This window comes from Cynoglossus semilaevis, chromosome 11 (genome assembly GCF_000523025.1).
Source record: "Cynoglossus semilaevis isolate Cse_v1.0 chromosome 11, Cse_v1.0, whole genome shotgun sequence".
NCBI classification, from domain to species: domain Eukaryota; kingdom Metazoa; phylum Chordata; class Actinopteri; order Pleuronectiformes; family Cynoglossidae; genus Cynoglossus; species Cynoglossus semilaevis.
The window spans coordinates 5772257-5782363 of record NC_024317.1 but is presented as its reverse complement, the minus strand read 5'-3'; the positions used below and the strand labels follow the sequence as shown (position 1 = coordinate 5782363).

Here is a 10107-nt window from a genome sequence, read left to right as displayed (position 1 = left end):
TGATACACTAATACTGGGACTAAGTATTGCATGCACTATTCTGTTTATTTAAAAAAATGTCAATGTGGTGAAGAGACTTTGCAATCGAGTATCAATTATTTTAAGCCATATTAATACGTGTATTTTACCATTCACACATGAAGAATGCTTAACACAAACACTTTACTAGGTTTTAATCGACAAACGTAGCAGTTGTTTTGTATGATGATAAAATTCCAGTCCTATCAGACGCCTGTTACATGAGTTTGTTTGTGTGCGTTATGTGTCGTGACATGGTGATAGTGACGTCAGAGTAGAGCATATTAAATTGTGTGGTTGAATTTCACAAATGTGAACGGACCATATACCCTAGACAATGAATTCTCCATTAGCGTTGAACTACACCATGTGGCTTCTTTCTTGCTTCCGTACTAACTGTACGAGTGTACGAGCTTTTCTTTGTGCCATGAAGGACAAAAGCAGGTGCAGCTCAGCGCCGGGAGGAGGTGGGCCAATGAGAGAACGACGCTACCCCAACCGGCACTCACCAACAGCCCAGATTGGATAATAGTTCAGCGCGGGCGTGGCTACAGTCACGGGATATAAAGTCTCCTCCGCACTTTGCTTTCCGTCGTTCGGTTAGAAGCTTACTAGTCGTGACGTGCGCAGAGGGCTTGAGGGAAACCCAGATGTCATCAGGTTCTTACGAGAAAAACGGTCAGGAAGGGGTAAAGTCGCTGATGGTGAAACGCGCATAGTTTGTCCTCCAGTGTGCCTGTCTTTGGTCTTCTTGCCGGCCGACCCATGCTTCTTCACCAGTTCATGAACGGAGCTCTGGACGTCATGCATCCCACAGCGCTTCAGAAAGACACCACTTTCACCAAGATCTTCGTCGGCGGGCTGCCGTACCACACCACCGACGCCTCCCTCAGAAAGTATTTCGAGACCTTCGGGGAGATTGACGAGGCGGTAGTGATAACGGACAGACAGACCGGGAAGTCCAGAGGATACGGCTTTGTAAGTACCAACAAGTCCGTCTGCACGAGGACCCATACTAACGCTCGACTTTTGTTCCAATTGCGTTGTTTGTCAACCGCTTTTACAGTTACAATACTTCCGCAATATAGCGCGTTTCAAGTGCTTTGTTTCTACATGACAATCAACTTGAATGTGTAAATGTCCATGTGCGGTCCAAAGAAGTTTGAGGGCCCGAAGCGAGTCGGGCTGGGGGGGGGGGTCTCTAATGTCCATCCCTTTAAAGAAGAGCTTCTTATATTATTTTATTTGAGTGATTCGTGATTTTAAACAACGTTTTGTAACTGTTTTGTTTAGTGCATGTACCTTTACAGTCAGCATGTATGACCCCCTCACCCCCTTTGTGGCTGTCACTTCGTTTTGGGATTCAAAAAATGTATTATTCTCCTGCTACTTAAACTCCTTACATCCAGTTAGTTAGTCATTGTGTCTTTCTGTTTCTCAGCATAGCAAAACAGAAAAGTGGCCATGGCTGGAAGTTGAGTCATCTGTATATTGGGTACATAGATATTAAAAGATTATTGTAGATCAAACGCAATACATGCCCCTTTAAGCCCCTCTTTACACTGTTTGTTGTCTTTACATCAGGACAGCCAGTCTGTCACACTCAGATTAAGGTTATGTCGGTGATTAAAAATTACTTTAAGATTAGGCTAAATAACTGCTGTGGTAGATGACAACCTTTCTGGCTAGTCTTTTATTATTATTATTATTATTATTATTATTATTATTATTATATGTTGTGTATGTTGAATATCCCACTGTAACACAGTTGCTCAGAAGTCCCCGCCCACGTCTGTTATTTTAGCCTAATGAGGATGAGGGGTCACACAAGTTGATGTGTAGCTAAGAAGATTATTTTTTTTAACATATGTTGGATGCACTGTAAACCTCCTGAAGACGCCCCCCACCTCCACATGCACGCACACACACGCGTACACCTGAATTTTCTTGTTCTTTAAAGTCTTATAACATTCTCAACTGAAATATTGCTATTTTAATCATGTGTGTTGTCTGACATTTCACACTGTATACACTGTAATGAACTGTTGTTAAGATGCTTAATGCTGGATTCCATTTTGATTCTGACAGATAATATATACTTCTGTGCCATGTTCCACTTTGTTTTGCACTGTTAAAAAAAAAACATTAAAATGAGAAAACCCTCCTCTAAGAAACAAGTCCACGCAGTGTCCATGTTTCAAACTTAAAAATAGAAACAGGCCGTTTTGGACTAACTCATTATCCAGGGTGGTTCATGACGTAGAGAGTGGAGCAGAAGAACTCTGGCTTGGCCCTTAGTCATATTAAAATAAATATGACACTGCTGCATTGATGTCTAATGTAAATTGTCAGCATGTTCATGTAGGCAGATCGGACGGGGCTGCTTTTCTCTCTGTCTCGCTCTCTCTCCCTTTGACACAAAGCACACAAACAGGAGCCGTTTGAGATATGCAAATATTTACCAGATCTCTGTAAAGATTCATCAGCACTAAATATATTATCAACCCAAAGAAGGAATGGAAAACTCCTAATGTGGGCCTCCTTACTTCTAGGGGTACAAAAGTAAGTCAATTGCTCTCTGCCCTCCAATCCAGAGGGAAGCTATTTCAGGAGTTAAACTGCTATCAAACGGCTGCATATTGAAGCCGGTGTTTCAGGTTGAACAGGCTCGGGGCCATGCTTGTGCACGCACACACACGTGCACATTATTAGAGGGAGAGAGAGAGAGAGAGAGAGAGACACAGACATGTTGGTGAAATGATCAGCACTTAATGTCAGGCGCTCTTTTCTGTCAGGCATTAGACAATGTGCTAATTTTGTTTCTGATTGTTCCACTTGAATGAGGTAGCTGGCAGGGTGGGGGGATGGAGGGTTCCAATGCTGCTGAGTGCACCTTTTTTTTCGTCTAAACACACTAGAGGTGGATTAGCAAAAACCCCCACAGCAAAAAGTCTTCACAGTGTAAACACCACCCTTCTCCTTCCTGTGTTCACAACACACGGCCTGGAGTGGGCTTTGTTTGGGATCCTATCTTTACGTAGAAGTTGACTGTTGTTTTCTTTTATGTGCACTTTGTCTTCCCTTAAACAATGCGAGCTGAGGCTCAGTCCATAGGCCCGGAGGTTACTTAACCCCTCTGACTTGGCAAGAACATGGCAGTGGAGGCAGAAGAGCGCTAATGCCAGGACAAAGAGAGGAGGGGCAGACTTAATGCCAATCTTCTTAATATTTGTTCCTAATAGGATAAGCTCCTTGTTCCTCTTCCCAGGTCCATATTTCGGCAGCCTTGCCCGTGGCTAAGTGGCAGTCAAGTGGCTGGCTACTGCTGCTGTGGGCAGCTTTCAAAGCTTAGCATTGTGCTTTGTTTTTCGTTTCCCTCTTTCTCCAGAGAAACAAACTGAACAGTGGAAGCCTGTGGTGGGATGTGGTGATAAGACCACAGTAGATCTAATGGTACAAAAGTGGGGCTTGTATAGAGGGGTGAGGGGTGTTGAGAAAAAGTTTGAAATATGAAAGTCCCCCTCACTGCTGATGTTTCAAGTTAAAAATGATTTTCAAATATTTTTGTCCTATTTACAACCTGCTAAATTTGCTTTTTATTGGCCTATGTTTGCTTTTTTTATCATACAATGAATGTTTTTTTTCTGAATTTTTAATGTCTGTCTTATTGTATCGCTAGGTGACAATGACAGACCGTACTGCAGCTGAGAGGGCCTGCAAGGACCCCAACCCCATTATTGATGGCAGGAAAGCCAATGTCAATCTGGCCTACCTGGGTGCCAAGCCACGCAGTATACAGACTGGTAAGATATAGTTCATTTGATGCTGCTGTTTAATCATCTGTTGGCCAAGTGTGTTGCTGCTTTCATCAGAACGATAATGAAATCACTCTTGAGGACAATGCCTCAACTTGCCCGGTGTGAATTTTGTTCGTGGGGTTGTTAGGATTTCTCAAAGCAATATTTTTTTTATTAGGGCACTTGATTTTGCTTAATACAAACAAGTCATTTTGGACTTATATACAGTGTTTTGAATTTGATCAAATGGTAAATTCAAAAGAGTAGCACCTGTGAGTAAATCTTGGTTAATTTAGTTCTTTTTGATCATTTATACACTATACATCAACAATCTGTTTCTTTCACTTGCTTTCCCTTTTTACTTTTACTTATCACGGACATCTTTTAACAGTCAGTCGTTACATATTCCAAGCTGTGGATCTGATACCGACTCTGCCTCCGACTCTCCATGCCCTCTGTGTATTGTTCTGCAATCCTCCTCTGTAAATGCAAATGTGTGTCTGACAGCTGCCCTCTTATCTCGCAGGCATATCCATCGGAGTGCAGCCCATTCACCCAGCACTCATCCAGAGGCAGTATGGGTAAGTGAGTGGGAGTGGGCGCCTGTTGTGTTCTCTTGTCTTTCGCTCTGTGGGACACCACTAGCCTACTATTTATTTGACAAACGGGGCCTCTGGAAAGTACATGTCAGTTTCTGTGACCGCATTCTCCACAAGTCGTCTGTTAGCATATTTGAGCTGAGGGAGATGGTTCACATGTTCCTGATAATGGAGGAGCATTCCAGAAGTAAATGTGTGACTCCTGTATCAACTTCTGTTGGGAGTCTTTTGACCTTAACGCCAATCAGTCAGCTCTTGTTAATGAGAAGGCGTCCAAGGATTTACACATTTTTTGTTTTAACAAAACTTCCTTTTCCTCCCTTGAAATCACTGTTATAAGAATATAGGTGTAGTACTAACTGCTGGTGCCATTTTCAGTTGATGAGGACTCAGATCTTCAAAATAACTTTTTTGTTTGGTTCTATTTAGCAATGACTCATTATCAGCTATAAATAAAAATGGGGGGAAAGGTTTTGTAATTCTATAAATCTTTAAAGTTTTTTTCTCACAGATTTCAGAAATGACCATTGATTGGGGTTTACAGCCATACCTCAAAAGAAATTTTCTGTCCACAAACAAAGGTCACGTTAACTATCATTGTAATTTCCTCCACCTTATTGTAGCATAATTGACATTCCCAAACTTAAAAAATGTTTTTCAAGTGTTTAACTTTGTGCTTAGGAATAATCTGTAGAGTCTGTGTTGTACAAACAGCTAGGACTGAGTCAGAAGACATGGTCTGCTGAGCAGCTAATGAGCATTTTACTGCAACAGTGATCCTCCTCACCCCCACGCAGCAGTCACATATCTCCTCACCACTCACCCTTTTGTCTGGCTTTTAAAATGCAACCTTATATCTGATGACAAAATCTCAAGATGGGTATTATTTTAAGTGCACATTGTGACGGTTCCCTTTATGCAAATGAGGGGACACACTTCCTCATTTCACAGAACGCTGACTGGTTGATTAAACAAACAGTAACTCAGTGAATAACAGCTTGGTTGAGTGTTGAGTTTTTTTTTTGTTTTTTTTTTTTTTTAATATACAACCCATGGTTTTCAAACATTTGCCAGACTTGACTTTTTCCCCCAGTTTGTTTGGGCTACACAATTTCCACGGAGACACAGTCTCGTGGTCATTGGTGGACTATACCCTTAAACATACTCTTCACATACTGAAGCCATAAATCCCTCACTCCCTTCAACTCTGTTAGTGTCTAAATCCTAAATCCATCCCTGCAAATGAGAGCAGTCCAACCTTCTGTTCACCTTAAATCCCAGTGTTCCCTGTTAGCACAGGGAACAGTGACGGCACCAAAACTCCCCCAGTGTGTGAACCGTGGAGCTGAAGACTGCTGTGTCTGACAGGTGCTGGCTCATATTACAGCTTTTTTACAGCCCCTTAATTGTCCCATGACCAACACCCTGTAGAGGCGCACATAGCACCTGTCCATCTTTTTGGGGCCTCATCAAAAGTTGTTTTTTTTTTTTTAACTCCAGCATCTTCCCCTAAATTCCCATGACAACATATCGTGTAGTGACAAGATCTACTGTAGTTGTGTGTTTTCGTCACCAAGTAAACAGGCCCTAAATTTGTTATCAATAGATAAAGTAGAAATATATGGTTAATGGTTTCTGGAGTGATTTTTAATCCTCACTCCCCAAATCATGTGTAAACAATTTTTTGCTGTGACTTTAAAATGAATTTTGGCAACAAGTTACAATTAACTCTCAAATTTCTTCCAGGTGTAAAGCAGAACATATAACAGTTACAGTGAATTTTAGTAATGGGTTTAGATGGATCAGTTCTTACCAAGTCATTGGATAGTTATTGTAAGCCAACTTAGGTTTACTATATACAGAACACACACTACTTTTATTTAATGCTTAAAGCAACTATAGGTTTACTATATACAGAACACACACTTTTATTTAATGCTTAAAGCAACTGGAATTGCATTGTAAACCTGACTTCTCACTCAATTAAGATGTAAGAAACTTTTTTTTTTAATGTTGGGTTAAAGATAATCCGAGCCTTTTCAGTTTTGCCAATTTTATATACCAACCGTTAAAATGGAGAGAGTGAGGAAAACTGACACCTCTGAGAGGGTGGGGGTTAGGAGTTGATAGCAAAGGAAGGGTGTTCTAGGGGTGTGCCCTGGGACTAATGTTTAATGAGGCAGTGAGCTCCCTAGGAAACGCTTCTACAGGTGTCAAACACAACACTTTTCCCCCTTTGATTTCAAAGAATATCCAGTCCTTTGAAACAAAGAGGAACATCATGTCCTCGTGTGAGGGTGCTTCAAAGAGCTGGGTGTTTTTGTTTCTCCTTCAGGTTGCACTAGGTGTAGTAATGAGTCCTGTGTGAAAATATTCAGCTGCTCTGTGCGGCGTCACCGACACACTCTTCATGGCGTTTGAGGACGAATCTGTCTTGTAAGCACCTCCTGTTAGCTTCTCATATTGCTGTTCGTAGCGTCACCAAAAAAAAGCCAGCAGCAAAAATCCCAGCTGAGTTGTGATATTTGGGCCATCACACACTCACTCGCGACCACAGTCTGCAATCAACTTGGCATCTGACATCTCCGTGTCCCTGGAAGCACACGTCAATCCCTAATTTGCCTGGGTCTCTTTGTTGACGTCAAGGTCAAAGAACACGAGTTTCTGTAACAATGGCCTCAGTCACATGGCCATACATTCAAATGGTGTCTTGGTTGACAGGCCACTTTATGGTAATCGACCTAAATATTCCTAAAGCCTTTTTTTTCTTTTTTTTATCTGCAATGTAGATTCAGTGTATATACATTGGATTTTTCTGTGCCACCTGGATGAGATCATTTGATTTTAATCCTAGATTACAGTAAAATCCCTGTGGCGACGAGGCCGCGGAGAAGGCAGTCTCATTATACAGGATCCAAGTGAAAGCATACACGCCCCACAGCATTAGTGTATGTATGGTCATCTTTGAAAGCTGTGTGTTACAGAGTGAATGCCTCTTTGTGAGCGGCTCAATTGCACCGAGGGTCAAAATGTAGATTTGGCCTTGGGTACTGGAGGTTTGCATTCGTTTGTTTATGCTTCCTGGTTGAATGTGTTCAATGCATTTACATCACAGTGGATTTTCTTTTCAAACATTAGTCTGTGTTTATGTTAGTTTGGAAGTTTTCTACCTGTTTAGTTGTATCTTAGGAATAGATTTTAGAATACATGTGTGCGTGTTGACTAAATGACACACAGACCTTACATTTATTCCTGATTGTAATCACTGCTGTCCTAATGCCATGGTTGGTCCCTGCTCCCAGCTGACCAGTGCCCACCAGAGGACCAGAAGATGCCCACAGGGCAGGACTAGTTCCGAGGAGGGGATATAACAGAAAATGTCTCCCGTCCTACACACTTCCCCCACCCCTCTCCCTCAGCCCGCCTCTCCTCAAGGTGCCAGTGATGGCTTGAGAGTGCAGTGCAGTGTGCTGTGATGGACTGAAGTGCCTTTTTTTTTTCTTTCATCTTTATCTTTTTCCATCCCGTGTGATATGAAGTGGTTAAGCAGATTGCGGTGTGACTCTTTTCCTATTATGGCATGGTTTGATTTTGCGGTGGTAACTGGTTTGTGTGTGTGGGTGGGAGATGGTAAAGGAACAAGGGTGTGTGTGTGCGCGCGTGTATGATCTGATTACACCCTTGTCCATGCATGCTTCCATAATTTGTCACGTTAACTTCATGGCTGCCTCTGGTCTCTCACTGATCCTCTTTTCATGGACTGAAGTTGAGTGTGTTGTGGCTTTTTAAATGCAAATTGATATGCAGTCCATGAAAAGATGTTTGTCAGTGAGATGCAGCCCAAAGTCAATGTGGCAATTTGTTGTTACCAAGTCCTTTGGCTACATCCACACAGCAGTGTTTTTGTTAAAGACACTTGAATTCTTAAAAGTTTATAAAAGACTCAATCTAGCGTCTTACAGCCCATTTCCCACTTTAAAATATAAAAAGGCTGCTTTTCAGTTTTTGTTGTTGTTCCCCAAGTGCTGCAACTTCTTATATAAAAACTCCACAAACAGAAATCAGATGTTAAATCTAATTCATATGATCTGGAATGTAATAATATTTTAGTTATTTCACTGACTGTTGCAGCCTCCTGTCAGTGTATGTCACATGTATGTGAATATTTTGGTTTTATTTAGATGTTTTTTGTTTTTGTTTTTTGTCAAATGTAATCTTTGTTTTGTTTTTGTTTTTTTTGTCAAATGTAATCTTGTTGATACAGACTTACATATTTAAATATTCACATTTATAATGCCATAGTATGGGTGTAGCCACTGTCCTGGGTTGTGTGTGTTTGAATTGTCTAATCGGTGTATTATTATAGGTAGAAAGATGGAAGTGTTTTTGTAGTATAAGTATAGAATGAATCGAGAAAGAAAAGAAATGCTTTGCAATTAATTGTTGTCTTTCCTCACAATACACACAATTTTATAAGAAAACTCCCCTCCCATCCTCTCCAGCCCTGTTTTCTATGGTTGAAGAGTCGAGCGTTAACAAAGGAAACATGAGGGGACGTTACTAGAATCCCCAGACTCCACTGCTCCAATCATCTCCATCTGAGAGGCAGCCCATGAGGCTCAGTACAGCCTGGCACTCCTCCACCAGGAGAATCAACTCCCTACCTTCCCTTTTTATCATCACCTGTGATCGTCTGAATGAGATTTACACACCCAAGGGTTGAGAAACGGCAACTTCTGCCCTCCCATTATCTACAGTGTGTGTGTGTCTTTGCATTGAGTGAAGAGCGGCAGCTGTTAAAACACTCTGTCGATGCCTGAGCTTGAAAACCTGCCAGTAACGGCTGACTCTGTCACTCACCCCCATCCCCCTTCCTCCCTCCCATCTACCTTAGAGGCCCTACCTAACAGGTCCTGTAGGTTTTCACCAACTGACACAGACAGAAGGCTGACTCACCTTCACCTCTCGACCTCCCTTTCCTTTCCTTCCTCTGTTTAGTTTTTATTAACAGTGGATCTGTATGAGAGCTCTCAAAGTAAAATCCCTTCAGAGAGTTTATATTTTCAACAAGCCTGCGCTCGGGGAGCAATGTAAACAAAGAGGAGCCAGGCCTTGGGATTACTCTGTTCTTGTGCTACAGCTGCTGCTGCTGCAGCTGCAGTCGTGCTCCTGTCTCACCAGTGTCTTTGTTTGTTCTTTTTGTCTGTATGCAGGTTGACCCAGCCATACGTTTACCCACAGGCCTATGTGCAGCCCAGCCTGATGCTGCCCACTCAGGTTTCCACCTCCGTCAGCACCAGCCCCTACTTGGACTACAGCGCCGCCTACAGCCAGTACGCTCAGGCCGCCTATGAACAGCAGTATCCGTACGCCGCCTCACCAGCGGGCTTCCTGGGCTACAGCTACACCACCAGCCCCTCGGCCTCCACTGGCCCCGCTGCTGCTGCCACAGCCCCGGCCACTGTCCACCCCACCCTCCCTTCTGCTGCTGCCCCGGCCTATCTGCACTACGCCCCGCAACACCACATCCAGCCCGACCGTATGCAGTGAGCCTGAAATGACAGGGAGATGATCATTGTTGGTGTAGAAGATGGAGGAGAAGATGGGGGGTCGGGAGGGATGGGCTTTGTGATCTTTAAAAAGACGATGGTGACACACCCCACAGGGTGGACCGGGCCGTCATCAGCAGGGCC

General features: G+C 42.8%; 1 protein-coding gene across 1 annotated transcript; it reads left to right on the top strand.

Annotated features, from left to right (window-relative positions):
* Positions 1 to 595: 595 nt before the first annotated feature.
* On the top strand, positions 596 to 10105 carry LOC103386093 (RNA-binding protein 38-like). The gene is made up of 4 exons (XM_008320201.3): positions 596 to 996; positions 3698 to 3821; positions 4342 to 4396; positions 9628 to 10105. Exons 1-4 carry the CDS (start codon positions 784 to 786, stop codon positions 9962 to 9964), a joined length of 729 nt encoding a protein of 242 aa, XP_008318423.1. The 5' UTR covers positions 596 to 783; the 3' UTR covers positions 9965 to 10105.
* The last annotated feature ends 2 nt before the right edge of the window (positions 10106 to 10107 follow it).

Excerpts from the sequence above, each read along its gene's own strand:
- LOC103386093 (XM_008320201.3), top strand. The coding sequence starts at position 784 with ATGCTTCTTCACCAGTTCATGAACGGAGCTCTGGACGTCATGCATCCC. Across the intron at positions 3,822-4,341 it reads GCCACGCAGTATACAGACTG|GCATATCCATCGGAGTGCAG; the intron begins GTAAGATATAGT and ends CTTATCTCGCAG. Across the intron at positions 4,397-9,627 it reads CTCATCCAGAGGCAGTATGG|GTTGACCCAGCCATACGTTT; the intron begins GTAAGTGAGTGG and ends GTCTGTATGCAG.